Here is a 16,871-nt window from a genome sequence, read left to right on the forward strand (position 1 = left end):
CTACATGCATCCCCACATTTGACCTTTAATTTACCATGGGATTGCACACATTCCGTGAATTTTGACTCTAAAGGAATAGCAATAGGGGTGAACTTTATTCAGGTACCCCCCAAATATCAATTCCACACTCAAGTTGGATTCTGAAAGCCACTTAAGTAGCCCTTTATCTACCTTCAAACTGCCTTCTTTTTCCACAAGGGTCTCAGTCAGGACAAATCTCTCTGCCACACAAGCAGGAAGTCCCCACACTCTTAGGGACAATGCTAACTATCTCAAATGTCAGCCACGTTCCACAGATTGAAGTCATTGCAGTTATAGGAAGGAGTTCACACTGCTCAAACCAGTTCTTTACCACTTACAGGATTTACTGAACAATACTGATCAATCAGACAAATCTATCTTTATTTTGCTCTGAAACGCAGTACTTCTACAAACCAGTGATGCTTCATGGGCCTGAACCGTCATTTTCTGCAGCTGGTCTTGTATGTATGAAACAAAGCCAGGGAAAACAAAGTTAAGGCAAAAACAACTCATTACATCATCCAAATAATCTGAGCATTCATTTTCATTCCCATTAAACAAACACAAAGCCTGGAACACTGACCCCTTCTCAAAGGGAGATTTTCCAGTGTGACTGCCTAACTTTTCAGGGACTTTGCTCTGTAAAAATATATTCTTATTTTATAACTACCACAGACCAAGTGCATCTGACAGCACAAAGATCATATACCAGTCCAAGAGCAGGAAATTGTTCTACATGGGTTTATTACACTTCATTGTCAGTCAGCCCTCAAGCTATCACAGAGAGAAGTAGTGCCATTACCTGCATTATTCAGCTAAGTTTAAACATTAGAATAGATATGAGGAGATGAGGGGATGCTCTTCAGAACTGCGGGGATTTTATCTCCAACACCCAGCTTTGGATGGCTGTGGGTTTGGATTTTTAAAATCTTGCTTAGTTTTTCTGCATCCTGTCCTTCCACTCTAAAACCTGGGCTGTAGTGAAAGGATTTTCAAGACTCACACTTCAAAATGAGCTACCTGCAAGGGTTTAATTCCATTAATTTAATTCCATTAGTTCATATGTCTAATTTGTGATGTAGGTGCATACTTCAGGGAAGGACCCAAGAGGTTCTTCAGTTCTCACAGAATATAATGTATTTCTCTATTTCTCTATTTCACTGTCTAGTGATCTCTACAAGGGATTAACACATTGCTATTTCCAGTGTTTTGCTTTGGTCTTAGTACAGAGAAAGTGGAAAAAACATAATTTCTTTAAGGACAATTTGATGAAAAAGACATTTCTAAAAATATTGTAATTTTTGCTGGACAAGCACAGAGTAAATTGCCAGTGTTTTACAAAATACCAAGGATGAAAAAGGGAAACTTTTTGAAAAATTTTCCACAATTTCATTAATCAATATATAAACTGGAACAAGACATGAAGCTTCATTATGCCCTGAGCTATTTGTAAGCATGTTCACTTACTCCTAAAATAGGCAAGAGAGACAAAAGGTGAGGGGGAAAATAATTACTCACAGGACTGAAATGATCTTTTTAAGATTTTTAAGACTACAAAAAAGATCAGAAGAACTATTTACCTATAACTAGGCAGGATGACCTCTCCTGTATGCAGCATTTAATGGAAAAACCCTAGATCCAGGTATTTCAGCATCTGAATGAGTGCAGTAAAATGCTTTATTTTATCTGGATGGAAATATAAGTGGGCAATATTCAAACCAATTTTGAGATTTAACCAAAATCAGAAAAAAGGACATGACACCCCCTCTTATGTCTTCAAGTCATCCCAGCTTTGATTATCATCCCAACTCAAAGAGAGTAATCTAAGATATTTGACTCATTGTTATAAAACGCAAGCAAAGAGAAAATAATCCAAACTATAAAATAATTGTTAATTCTGGAGAGGAGACACTAAATATTGAAAATAGAAAAACTATAGAGAATTACAAGAATGGATGCCAAATTGTGTGTTACTTGTTTGTTTGTTTGTTTGTTTGTTTTAAATTATTCCTTCTGAAATACACTGCAGGTATTTAGGTGGAGTTGAATGCAATATTAACTGTTTGCTTTTTTAATCCCAGCCTGGACCTCTAACAAATAAAATTAAAACTCACTGGACATAATTAGCTGGGGTATTTTCTCATTTGCATGGTCAAATTAGGGGGGATGAAAGGATCATATATAGTTTGATTCTGCTGCAGGGAATATGTTAAATCTTAGATGAGATTTGGGAAATATAAAAAAACCCACTGAGCTTTCATTGGATTTATCCTAACACCCTTCACCTGAAACAGTAATTAATTTCCCAAAGGCCCATTTTGACAGTACAACACATGAAGCAATATTAAGTTCAGCACTAAAAGGAAAAAAGTAAAAAAATACTATTTCTTATAAGAAAAAATTGATAATAAAATCTCATAGAATCTACAAAGGAAATAGGCATAAAGAAGGATTTGAAAGGTCAGCTCTATTTAGCAAGGAAAAATAACACTTTAAGATAATTTATTTAGAAAATATGATGAAGGATTTTAACAGATAAAACATTTGTAGGGATAAAAGAATAGGACTAAGGGCAATATTTGTGCTCTGCAACTCAAGCAGTACAGGAGAGCCAACTCATGAATCAACTCTGTACACTTCTCCCTAATGAAGTAAAAACTGCTAACGCCAATCCCATTGCAGAGATTATCGGGTATACCACAAGCTGCTCTCTCCATTTGTGTTTGCTAGGAGAATTGGAATATGCAGATGAATCTTTGTTTAATAGGGGCGGTAACATCAGTGTGTGCTTGTGTCTGCCCACTGATGCTACAGAGGTGAAACACTGCCAGGATTTGCAAGAAAATATCTGAGGTCAGGTTTTGTGTTCCTTATGGCAGATCATTGGAATTCCCAGGATGTTCTACAAGATGCACCATCCGTCCATCTGCTGAGGTGAATTCAAAGTGAATACTTTTTTACTATCCCTCCCTCCCCCAGGTCACTTTATGGAACTGAAGTTCCCAGTGTTGCCCTTGGCAGGCACTGTCAGTAGTTGCTATAGCAAGGGCAAGGTGCCGGCCAAGGAAAAACAGGACAACCCTTTCAAAGCTTCATCAGTGCGAAATCAACATGAACTGCAGCAGTCAGACTAAAGAACCTCAGCAGTTGTAGATGGGGAGAGCAGCACATGCATTTATCTACGCATTCATGCAACCTGAGCCTAAAGAAAAGCAGGCTCTAACTCCCCTCATAGTTCATTTATGAATAACAATAGTTCAACACAAAAAGACCTTCCTAATCCAAAGACTACTTAATGTTACATACTCAGGCACAAATCACACATAGAATTTATGACAATATAACAGTAGGTGTACAACAGTGTGCTTTTGCATCTACCTCAGCTCTCCCTCTGTCCAGCTAAACTGCCAACAAAACGTTAACTGCTTCAAGCCATTTCAGTCCTGGCAGGAACAGCAGAATCATAAAAGATTTCAGACTCCTTAACAGAGTTTTCTCTCTCGCAGTGCAATTCTAACACTTCATCCTTTGTGATGGGGGCTGACAAGTTCAAAAACATTAATGGAACCAATGTCATCGTTATGGATGTGTGCCAAGAAGATTTGCCTCAAAAGCCTTGTGGAAGCAAATATTTGTCTAGCACCACCTTGAGGGGCAAAGGAGTTCCATGAGACATATCAATTCAGAGGAAAGGAGACCAGTTTTCCACTTACAGGGAAACTTTGCTCTTTGGCACAAGTTATCCCAACTGCAGTAGCTTCTAAGCACTTCTCTTTATAGACTTCAGAGGAGCTGGTAGGGGGAACCACACCAAATCTTGCCTGTTTGTGTACATACAGAGTGCAAGAACTCCTGGAAATGGAATTTTCTTCTCTGTGACTAACACTGCAAAGCAGTTTGTCCCGCTGCATGTAAGAAGTGCATGATATTAATAACCCATGCCTTCAGGCTGCAGGCAAAATTGCAGTCCTTGCTGCTGTTATTCCAAGGGGTCCATCTGCAGTAAGAGCAGCAGGCCTTGCTCAGCCCAAAGGGAGCATCTGTGCTGTATGATGAAGGGCTGGAGATCCAGTGTTTCTGGGCTGAGGTATAATGATTTTTTGGCACATTTTCCTAATATCCATGGCAACTCTTGAGCTGTAATATCTCTTGAGCCCACATTCCTGCATCTATTATCTGAACAGGATGCCAACCACAGCAAACAACCAACTCAGCTTCAGGATTGGAGCTAGTATTTCTAGTCACAAAATCTGGCATTCAAGCCAACTGCTGAATGGGAAGTCCCAGAGCTTCTGAACAGTGTGGCCAAATTCTCAGCATCTGCATATTTGTTTTCCTACCCATTTAATTTATTTTTAAATGAGTGGATGACTGAGTTTTCCCCAGGCTATGCCTTCCATTGTTTGCCCACACACAGACAGACCCACACGCCCACTATTCCACTGACACGTAGAAAGAGAAAACAGTGCAGAAAGTATTAGTACTTAGCAAAATTCACAGTCAGATTCTAATGTATTTTGAGATTATCACAGTTTGGTTGTAATATATTTTGGTTTCGAGCAACAGAGGTACAAAGAGCTGGGCACAATGAAAATGATGTTTTATAAAAGAGTGAGGAACTTGGACTTCATAGTTCAAAGTTTATCAACTCTCTCCAGACTTGCTTCAGATCGACAGTGCCTCTCCTTCAATTTCTTTACTCTGACAGGGTCACAGCAAAAATGCTGATGAAATAAGTTCAAGAGCATCCCTCTGAACACTTTGCCAGCTTCCAGCCATCTGTGGCTTATGGATTCATGTACGCCTTACTGGCTTTTTCCTTTACATTTGACCTCTACAGCATCTAACAACATCCAATTTGATGTAGTGTAAGATTTGAATTTGTGAGAAACAGCAAATTCTTGTTTATTATTCACCTCCTTCATGCTGCTCCTCATCACAAAACTCTGCCTAGCTCTTTCTTCTCCAGGCTGAAGAGTCCATGCCTATTTAATCACTCCTTGTAGAGAACAGTTTGTGGCACACAAAAGAACAGAGTGTCAGTTTTAGAAACAGCCATCAGGCCTGAAAGACAGACTTATAGACTGTAGTCAGAGGTGCACACAGCACCTCCTCTGAGTGGCCCAGAGAGGATGCATTTCTTGGAAACGGCTGGCCAGGCCAAGGCTGAGGTCAGTGAATATATCCAACTGGATTTCAATTTCATCTTTGAGCAACTCAAATAGAAGTTGTGAAGGTATCAACACACAGCTGTTGGCTTGATTAACTAAGTAGGAGATGTTTCTATAGTTATCCATTGCCTCAGTCCCTGCCTTCTCCAAACAGTTTACAAACTTCTCAGCCTCATTTTCAGCACATCTGAAAGAGAGGCAGACATGTCAACTCCAAGAAGTCACAGGATCTCATGAAAACAGAGGGCCAAGTAGAAGGGAACCAAGTTACTTTTCATCAAAGAAAAATCCCTGCTTGAGCTTAACCATCATTCTAGACATCATGGAATTTGTGAAGAAGATAACCCAAAAAAATCCCAGGGCAATAAATTCTGCAATCACACAGCTTCATCCTGCAGTTGTAAAAATGAATCAAGGAAGTCAGGGAAGTGACATATTAGTAGGAAGTGTTGCTCCTTTCCCCCATTTCATACATATATATATCAGGTTATAAAAAAAGCCACTAAACCATACTATGGGCTACACAGTCCTTACTCCCCACTGCAGCACTCACTGCCTAAGAGTGTCTGAGAAATATACACTAACTGAGCATTCTCACAGGTGTGAGATATCCTGAGCTGACTTCCTGAAAGATATTTCCCACTTGTTTTTGGGCTGGTTGTTTCACTTTTTGGGGGGTTGGTTTGTTTGTTTTTTTTTTTTTTCTTGAGCAGTGTTATGGTTGTTGACACTTCAGAACCCCCAAAGCAGGAACAAGACACAGCTGTTTCAGCTGCTGGAGAAGCCTGAGCAAATGCAACAGAATTGCACAGAGCTGGAGGGAACTTGGAAGATCACTCAGTCCATGCTCACACCCCAAGGTAGAATCACCCATACCCATGTTCATTATTTCTCAGAGACTCATCTAACTTCTGTAAAGCCTTCTAGTGACAGAAACTTGACAGTCTCCTCAGGCAATCTGTGTCATGGCTGCTTTCCCACACATCTTGGTCAGAAAAGATGATTATTCCCTTCAGTGCTGCAGCAGCCTTTGAGCACCTGAAGACCATTATTCTGCCTCCCCTCACCAATCTCTTCTAGTTGTTACCAAACAAGTTATATTTCCTCAAAAAGGAGTCTATGCAGCACTGGGGGAAGATGTTGGAAAATTCTTTTAACTTTAGCACAATAGTGTTTGATCCCTATATCCATGGTTAATACTTAGTTTTGTACCATGTAGTGCTTAGCAAAAATGCAACAGATTAATGTGGCTTTGTGTTAACTCCCTTATAGCCAGCTACTGATTCCTTATTTACCTATATCAGTGATTAATATGTACTAGCAGATGCCCGAGTTTCGAGAACAAGGATTGTGTGTCTGGGCAAAGAATGATAAGAGAAGTACATTAGGACCTGACCACGTATTTGAGATACTCTCAAGGAGAAATTAATTAATTAGATCTGGAACCATATCCAAATAAGTCCATAGAAATAATTAGCATATATGCATACATTCAAGAAATGTAATGAATATGTAATAGAAATGTAGTCAATGTGTATTAGTTTCATGGATATAACCTGGTCTGTTAGGTTGCTGGGTGTGCACATTAGGTGGAGTGACCCCCATGCACCCAGCACTGAATAAAATAGTGCTAGTTTTCTAATCTAACAAACTGATTGGGGAGTTTATTTCCTGGTTTTTGGTGACATGGTGAAAGAACTTAATCAATCTGTCTTTGCAAGGCATGTTTTCCAGTCCTATTTTATGGTGTTTTTTTTCTTTTTCATCTATAGTGGGCCATTCAAGAAACAGTTTGGGTTCTGTATATCTTTACAGAGAACAGAAATTTAGAAGCATGATTGATAACCACAACTAAATGCCAAGTGGAAGCCCTGGCTAATGTTTACTTTACAGTGTTTGCTTATCTCCCTGCTGCTCCTCACTCGGACACATTAGCACACCTGGTTTTTTTACTAGCTGCTTTTTGTTTCAAAATTTGTGCAGTTGCCAGGTATATCAAATTTCAAAATGAAGGCTGTAAATAGTAAGAACCTAGTATTTTGGTATCAATGCTATGGTTCAGGGGTCCTGCTTAGATCAGGGGAATGGCATCAAGCATGTTTTCCTCTAGGCTGACAGGATAAAACACCGCATGAAGAAAATAGCAAATGGTCTGAGTTTCTGGCCTATCACAGGACTGAATAAACCTCAGGTTAGAGAATTATTATTAGCACTAGAGAAACTAAGACTTTTGTTATCATTCTCCTGAAGAAACAGGTTAGGATTTGTCAGTTTGAAAAGGCACAGGAAGACTCAACTCTCCATTCTGCGCCACGCACACATACTAGCCGTAGGAGGGAAGCATTGGCATCTCCAGGGGCAGCAGCCTTGTGCCTTTCATCAGTGATAAAAGGACTTAAAGAAGAGATCTGTGCCAGGCACACTGCAGCCAGCTGCTGCACTAGATGCAGCTGTGATTTCTTACCCTGCTGAGTGAGAATTTTCTGTAACAACATCCCTAACCCATTCTCAGGAAGCTGCTTGACACGGTCAAGATACCTTTGCAAACACCATAAAATACTGAAGAGGGAAGTGCATTTTTCCATTAGGAAAAAGACATTCTATTGTATGTTGTTTTGTTTTCTTCTTCTCTAAACCAGAAGTACTTAGGAAAGTCTTTCTATCTTGTATTTTTAAAACCCTAACACATGACCTGCAGGTGAAGGATAGGGAGCCTGGCCATACACTTAAAGCTAGAGACTTAGTGGAGATCAAGAGAATGGAGTAAATCCTTTCTGACTTACTGCATCTATGAGAAGCAAATGAATTTTTTATGCTGCCTGCCACCTCCCCATCCCTTGACATCAACATCTGCTCTTTAAGGCATTAAGGACCAAAGATTGAACACATTATTCCATTCTTATTAGACTTTCTTACTGCTCAGATTTTCTCCTGGAAGCTTTTAGGTTTAAAATGTCTCTCCCAAAAGATGCCTTACTTCTCAAAAAACACTTACAGTTCAAAACACCAGGAGTGAGGGATGAATGGTCCCTGTAGCCATGAGCTTAAATCTTTATCACTCTGAACTGAAAATAAATTCAAAGAGAGTCTGCATTTTTTTGTTTAGGCCGATATGAGATGGCTTTTGGTCAGAGATGTTCAAAAAGACTGCACCAATACTGAAAGATATCTTCTTTCCTCCCCAACAAAAGGTCTCTGAGTTCAAGGACTTCATGGCACCTTCACTTCCAATGCATCTTTGCCTTGTTACTTTCTGCTCTGTACCATGCCTTAGAGGGGAAATGCCAGTGTGCTGTAAGAAACTATGAAGAATTTTGTGACTTTTTAATTCAGTGTGAAGCGAACAAGCCCTGATGTGCACCTGCTCTCCTAAAAAAGCAGAAATCCTGAAAAGACAAAAAAAAAAGAGATGGATAAAATGAAATCTATTTCCTTTTAAAGATGGAGCAGACCTTGGTGGCTTAGCACAATATTGTCTCAATTTTTCTTTACCTCTCACTGCAACGGGGATAAATACACCACAGACAGCTATGACCTCAAACACTTCATAACAGAAGCAATGTAAGCATCACACTTTTCAATATCCTCAGGAAAGACTGAGCACTCTGTACTTGGTTGTATTTGCACAGTCAGACAAATATACATACTAAGAAGAAAAGAAAAAAAAATTTAGTTAACAGGATTTGTAGTAGGCAGACAGTTCCTGCCTGCCAAAAGTCCTGCACGCACAATGCTACCAGAAAAATTGCTTCCTTCCACAGATTCTAATTTCTGTTCCATAAGGCATTGCGAACATTGGTTTTGCAGGAACAGCTTTGTCTTGAAGGACTTGAAGAAGGGAATACTTTGCAGGACTTGTGAAGCAGACACTGCTCTGACTTGAATAGACTGAGGATGTCTCTCCTTGTACAGGATGTGTCATCTAAGGACAACGTCTAGGTACCATACAAAAGGATTACAAGTCCGAGACAACTTGATATGCAACAGTGGAGACATTAGTGATGCTGGCACTGAAGTGAGGGCTAGAAGAAAGCAGTCTCTTAATAGGAGATGGTGCTAATGGGCCTTCTTCCGTCATCTGGACAGCCCATATTGCTGTGCTCAACTCAAGACCGTACAACGTCTTAATGTCCTACTGAAAGCACAGAATACGTGAGGTTTTCTGTGTTATCTGCTAATCTCAGCTCTCACAGATACATCCTGAACTGCACATTGAACCAGGACCAGAGCAGCTACAGGGTGGACACGTTCACAGGATTGCTAAGGCTGTAGGAAGCCTCCCAATATCTCTAGCAAAAAAGAAAACACCTCCTTAAAGCAGATTCAGCAAGATGGTTAAGTTCACTTGTATCTCCAAAAGCATCTTCACTTGGCACTGTCTCCTCAGCCACCAAATGGAAAGAAGGCTAAACTCTATATTTTTTTGGACAACCCTATTTCTTGTGTGTACTCTCTGATATCCCAGGTAGTACCAGAGCATTTATTTCCAAAGAAAGAGTTACTGAAGGATAGAAATAAAAAATACAGGGAGACGGAAGGCATTAATGCCAAGTTCACTTAAGCACACATATTCTTCAAATACTAGAGATGAGTGATAATGAGACATTAAGGCTCAGTCCTTCAGACGAAGGTTCATCACTTTATACAGAGAGTCCCAGGGTGTGTATGTGTGGTGTGTGCATAATACGCTTACACAACTGTGTTCTGTCTAAAACATACTGCTGGCATCAATAGTCATCCCAGTTTGTCATCTTTCAAAATAGAGTCATTAATTCTCTTTTTAAGAGCAGGCACAAGTTGCAGTGAGCTGCCTAACCACTGCTTTCAGAACTCAAGTCTGAATGAGCTTGGCCTACAAGACTGTAACAAATAAACTGCTTTCTAAATGGAGGATATTCCTCAAAAGAGGTTTTTTGCTCAGATAACTAAGACGAATATCCCATTTACATGGTAATTAAGCTACACGATTCCCACATGTGCTAAAATTACAAAAACTTGTGCTTTACAGTGCACACAGCAATAAATCTTATAATTAAGAAAGGCAAGATCACATTTCTTGGAGAAGAGTCTTTTACAGATTTTTAATACTCCTTATACAGAGATCCTACACAGCTGGAGCCAGACCTCAGCTTTCCTAGTCCAAAGCCTGTGTGACACAGAGCACTAGTTTAACAGTGACCAGCTGAATTAGTTACTGAAAGTGTCAGACATTTTGTGCATTGAACCAACTTGAAAAATATTTGAAAACTACTCACAGGTGCACTATCTAGTCTACAGACTAGACATCAGTGGAGTCTTTAGATAGAATCAGAATCCTTAAGGTCAGAAAACACCTCCAAGATCATTGAGTCCAACTGTTAACCCAGCCCTGCCATGTTCATCACTAATGTGTCACATCCACATGTCTTTTGAACCATTCCAGGGATGGTGATTCCACTACTTTCCTGATGGTGATTTCCACCACTTATTCCAGTGCTTGACAATCCTTTCAGTGAAGAAATTTTTCACAGCCACTCCTCATGTGATTTGCTCTATAGACCCTTCCCCAGCTCCACTGCCCATCTCTCGATGCGCTCCACCACTTCACTGTTGTTTCTACAGTGAGAGGTCCAAAAGAACACAGGATTTGAGAGTATAGCCTCACCAGTGCTGAGTACAGGGGAAGAATCACCTCCCAAGCCCTGCTGGACACACTATTTCTGATACAGACCAGGATGCCTTTGACCTTTATGGCCATCTGGGCACACAATGTCTTCTGTTCAGCCACTGTCAACCGGCACCCCTAGGTCCTTTTTCTGCTGGTCAGCTTTCCAGCCACTCTGCCCCAAGCCTGGAGTATTGCATGGGATTGTTGGGACCTGAGTACAGGACCTGGCACAATTGCATTCAAATCTTCTGTTATCTCTAATTTTTCACCTATATTTGTTATAACTGATTACGCCATAATAAAAGCTTGCAGAACCTACAATTTTCAAAAATTACTAGGAGGAACACACTGCACAAATACTTTCTTGTTCAGTCTTTCCCCAGCTCATCCACTGGCTTAGGATCAATTTCCTTATTTATTTTCTTTGAACTGAGCAACTTAACTTTATGAAATCAATTCTGTAAATTTAACTTCTCTGAAGATTGTACCCCAGATGCGTAAAAAGTGTAACATGATTTGGACTACAAAACCTCCAAACACATATCCTTTCTTCTTCCCAGCAAAAGCACAGTTATTGGAGTTTTCAGACAAGGAGGGAGCACTGGCCGTTTCAGTGAGTGAAAAAGTTTCAATCTCCACGGTGCCAGTGAGGCTCACACCTTTCCATGATGAGGAGAATTTCTGAAGACCAACCCAACACTTTCCCACATCACGGGCTTTTCTCTTCCCCTTCAGTGCACCTCCAATGATATAGCAAATTCATCCTTAAGACAGTAATTTTTGCCAATTGTAAATCATTTTTTTTCCTTTTTTAAAATCTGCCTTGGTTTTGTGATCATACCTACTTTATGATCTAGTATATCATATCTACTATATGATCATAACTACTAGAGATCGTGTCTTGTATACATCTATCTGTATCATATGGTATGGACACATAAATTTAAAGCTGTCCAGAGAAAAGCGTTTGAATATGGTATTTAAATCTTCACTAGATCACATATAACTTTTTTGTGTGTGTGTGATATATTTCACAAAAATGATGGTGTTTTATTCCTTTTATTAAATCAGCTTTATCTTATAAATATCCTCTACCATTTCAGGCACACTAAGTGTGAAATTAACATCTCCCTTAATTCAGTAACCATCAAACGTGGAAAGAGGTTTGATCAGCAAATTGAGTACTTTCTCCATACAAATTAACAAACGTGAACATACAAAAACGATCATAAAGGTCTCAGATCAGAGAGGTTTTGCCCACTTATCAAAAAACTGCAGCTCCAGCAGGCTGTTCCCACCTACAGTAAGGAATAATGGAGACTGGCCTTCAGCTCCAGCTCTCTAAGCAACATATCTGAAAAAAAATATATTAAATGCTTAAAGTCCTAATGCATTTCCAAAATATTCTTATTACTCCCTTAACTATCTGAAGTACAGATGAATGAAATTTCCAGCAGCAGTTTCATTTCCATTTTTCAAAACTTAGCTAGATTAAAAAAACAAAACAAAACCCAGAACCTATTATTCCACATACCAACTTCAAAGCACACATTTGCAGAAATAACTCAGAAATATTTAGACACTAAAAATCCCTAAGAAACAAAAGAGAAATTATAAAGTACTTTAAAAAAAAAAAATTGGTTGCTCATTTCCTTTCTACTTTTACGAGAAAATCTGTAGTACCTGTCAGGTTTCATTTTAGGAGGGATTCGGATTACTACTTAAAGGTGTCTCTGGCAGATACAGACATTTCATCATTGCATTGTCTCACTGAAAGGGCAGTATTGCACATGAGGTGTACCATATCTTCATCATGAATGTGCTGTAATGGCTAACGAGAAAAATTGTAAATTATTCACTTAAGCAAAACCAACTAATATATTAAGGGGATGACATATTCTGATAAATCAAGTCATTTTTCCTTCTCTTTCATTTCCTCTAAAACTTCAAAGCAATCTAATGTTGTTTATGCATAAAATTTAATCCTTTCACCAATCTGTAGTTTGATTGAATTTGCATACTCTATTTCCTACAAGTCAATGTGAAGAGAGCCTCCTGTAATTGAAACCATTTCCCCTCCAGTCCTCCTATCTTTGTTGCGGTATTTTCTATTAGTAGCTCTATTATGCCTAATATCCGTAATGTTGGCAGATTAGAATTTTCACTTAATGCAACCTGTATTTATAAACCACTAGGATGAAAAAAGAACAAATATAAGAAAGAGGAAATAATAATTACCTGTCTTTGATGCCACACAGATCAATGTGTAAATCACTAAAATTCCCCAGGGAGCCTTGCTGAACTAAAATGAGGTCCTTGGGCTGGTTATCAATAAAGATGAGCCTCATACAGCCTTGAAAAGCAGTAATGGGATTTAAACACTGGGAATCAGTGAAATTGTCAGGGCACCCTGTGGGAAAAAGAGAAGAGGCAGAGAAGAATATTGGAATGTTCAACTATTTCTGCTGGGATTTCATAATGCAAGAACTCATAGGCTTATTATTCCAAAGGTTTTTATTCCTTGTGCTATGCAACCTCCTGTGTTATAAATCCAGTTAGGGGGAAAAAAATAGAGAGCAGCCAGCTACTGGAAATATCAGAGTATCAGGTTTTCACAAGTGGTAAGCAAAATCAAAATGTGATTTTTTTTTCATCTTTAAACTCCACAGCTGATAGCAACTAACTCACATTGAAAAAGTTGTACAAAATGTAAAATCATTATGCAGTAAATTCTGTTACTGAAGCAATGCATGCAGTAAAAGGATGAAATCCTGCGGGCAGCAAGGAAGCCATTTGTATCTGAGCTTCCTCGATATTTAGACAACTCTGAGATCCAAAGCCTCCTGTGCATCCTCACTTAGTGCTGTACCCTTAGAGGATAGAACCCTTAGAGGGTTCATCAAGATCAGACCCTCACTACAGTAAACACTACATAGAAATGTATGATATAAAAATACAGTTAATTACACTACTGTTACCTAAATTAATGTTTGCACTCCAAAAAAAGAAGATAGTATGTTTCACAACTGTTCTTTCCATTTTAAAAACTAAACCTATATTCATTTTGAACTAAACCTATATTCATTTCTACGAAAGCACTATACCTAAACATCTCTGTAGATCTGAGCCATATGTCATCTAAGCTCTGAAGTCTAGATTAGCTGAGCCTGATCAGAACTGTGATATCTACAGGAATATTGATAATACTAATATTTCTAGGCCCTTTTAACAAGAAAAAGACCTCAAAAACAAACCCCTGAAAAATCCCGCTTGTGGTTAATAAAGTTTTGTAGATTTTGCATATTTGGCAGCCATATGTGGGTATCCATTGACTACCACAAGTTATCTACTTTTACAGCTGCGCTAGCAGTTCTGCTTGTTCTCTCTCTGTCAGGCTTAACCAACACCCTTCAATCTGCCCCCAGTGCTGTATACATTGTAGCTCAATAGGCTGTCCAAAATCAGTCATTTCATTTGCTCTTAGCTGCAGAGTTCTCCCTGCACCTGGGGAGAACTCAATGGCGACCACCTGAGGATCTGCATCAACAGAAACCTGTCTGAGCAACCTACCTCCAAAATAGTAGCTGTTCCCAGAGTAGATCCTTGAGACAGTGGTTGCATGGCTGGCAGTGGCAGCATTGTTATCCAGTGTCAGAGTAATGCGATGTCTTCTGGCATTGATGTTAACAGAATGCCAAAGCCCGTCGTGGAGATTGGCACCTGGCAAAAAACAAGTACAAAACATGAAAAAAGGGGTGCAGGAGACAACTGTGGTCTTCAAACCTCCTTTTGCTTCCAGCTGGTGACCACAAATACGCAGTTGATCAAAAAAAGAGGGAGAACTCTGAGCTGAAAGGAGCTCATTACCTCTGGAAACAGACTGGCATAGAAGTGCCAAAGAAAGGGAAAGCTTTTGATAGTATTTGAGTAGGTCATCTCCATTTTAATCTAACCTGGTGCTACAAGGACTCATCAAGCTAGTCAGATCCTTCACCTTTGTGGTAGCACATCGGTATCATGTTGTGTGTGTTTGTGTCTATCTTCAGTCTGTTGATAAATGCTTATAGGTCTCAGGAGCGTGCAGAGATCTCTGTTGAGCTTCTGGTACTAAACACTTGCTTGAGGTCACAGAGGATTACATTCAGTGATACAGTCATACCCCGTTCTCAGGCTCCATATGAAACCTGACAGTCTCCTGTAGGTATCAGCAGGATTTGTGTTTCTTAAAACCCTTCAGCACTAATGCAGCACACAGTACTATTAAGGGATGTACTTTGCACCTTTCTACATTGGATTTCAACATGGATCTTCTGAGAGCTGGGATTGTTTCTCTGACCAGAAAAAGGTAAAGGAGAGATAACAACATAGGGCAGCCTCTTTTTCTTCTACAGACTTGTACAAAGTGATCCAGATATGACCTCTCCATTTCCTTATTCTGAAAATCAGTGTTGCACCACGTGGCTCTTGAAACAGCACCACAAAACTACAGAGAAACTCCATATCCACTACTCTGATAGCCATAAAAATCAGTGGACAAGCTTCTGAGCTCACACACAGTGGTGCAGATCAAAAGTAACCTAATTACAGTTCAAAATATGCTAATGTCAGGCTGGAGTCACCGAGATCAGGTACAGAGAACCAGTATTTACTCCCCTCCCTAACAGAATATTTTTGTTAATGTAGCTTTCAGAGAAAACAAACAAGCACTTAGTAGCACAAAGAGGTGTGGGAACAGTTCAAAACACAATAAAAAAAAATGTGGGTGTTATTTGCATGAAAAGCCATTCCATTATGAAGTCGAAAATGAGACTATTTCCTCAGTAATGGCTGTTAACACATGCACAATTGCCATAGAATTAGAGGCTGGTTTTACATAAAAAATGTATGATTTTTCAACTAGAATGAGTCCATTTTGAAGTGAAATATGCTGCTGAAGTTCAGAACGATGACAAAACAAAATAGGTCCCATTTGGGGCAAAAATAGGTTCATTCTTGAGCAAGCATGAGTTTATTGTGAGTACCTGACATCTGCAGAACATGGCATTTAGCACTTTCTGCATATTTTCCCTGTGTAAATAAGCAGTTTAGCCATGTTTTGGATAGAACCAAAGGCTGGGCTCAGGTTCATGATTTCAGAATTACATAAAAACATTCACACCCAAACAAATATTGACATTGTCTCAGCTTTGTCAACAATTTAATTAGGACTGCAATAATAGCTGAAACCTCAGTTTTCAGTGTTCAGTTGCAGCAAGCTACGGCTGTGGCAATCTACATGAATACTAATAGATGCAGGGCTGCCTCATTTTCTATCATAAAGGGGAATGAAACACGCATATAGAAATACAGCTCTGCTTTGACAACTCTGTCAGTTTTTATCTCTGCTTCTTTTAATAGATACATCTATTCTCTTTTAGTCTTTACAGGGGATATTTTAATATTGAATGTTTTTAAACGTCTGCTCTCTTTTATATAATAACAGTTATTATTATAATAATTATATTGTTATATACACTTACTGATAATAGATATTATTATTATTATTATTATTATTATTATTATTATTATTATTATTATTATTATTATTATTAAGTTTCATCTGAGTTCCATTAGTCCACCTTTGGCAACTGGTATTCAAGCAATGCAAAAAACTAATTTCCCAGTCTCCCCCACAACATGCCTCCATAGCAGCAAGGGGATATACAGAGGCCCTGGACTAGAAACATTTCTGTTTGAGATGCCAGCATAGCTTATGTAAGTCACATGGTAGCTGGACCACTCTGGTCTTACCTTTGTTGTACATCTGAAATTGTTTCCCTGATGTCTCTGTAATGCGATGCAAAGGTGTTCTGGTAAGTTTACAAGCAGTTTCCCCACAATTTTAAATTAAAGAGGCAACCCTATTTGTTCCTCTTTCATCCCACCCGCTGCACTGTAAAAAACAACTAGCAAAATGGCTAAGGAAGTGTAAGGAGAAGAAGCCCATGCTCAGTCTCTCTTCTGAGTGTAGCACAAAGGGAGAGTGTAAAGCT

General features: G+C 39.2%; 1 protein-coding gene across 1 annotated transcript in view; it reads right to left on the reverse strand.

Annotated features, from left to right (window-relative positions):
• The window catches only part of LOC114055526 (contactin-associated protein-like 5), a 200,759-nt gene that overhangs the window by 31,120 nt on the left and 152,768 nt on the right, over positions 1-16,871 (reverse strand). The window contains exons 9-10 of the mRNA XM_027879776.1: positions 14,410-14,559; positions 13,078-13,249 (exon numbers count right to left, since the gene is read on the reverse strand). Coding sequence (XP_027735577.1) covers positions 13,078-13,249; positions 14,410-14,559 — 322 coding nt within the window. The remainder of the gene's footprint in view (positions 1-13,077; positions 13,250-14,409; positions 14,560-16,871) is intronic.

Source organism: Empidonax traillii, unplaced genomic scaffold, assembly GCF_003031625.1.
Source record: "Empidonax traillii isolate 1590-97213 ecotype Southwest subspecies unplaced genomic scaffold, ASM303162v1 scaffold57:size2250009, whole genome shotgun sequence".
Lineage (NCBI taxonomy): Eukaryota > Metazoa > Chordata > Aves > Passeriformes > Tyrannidae > Empidonax > Empidonax traillii.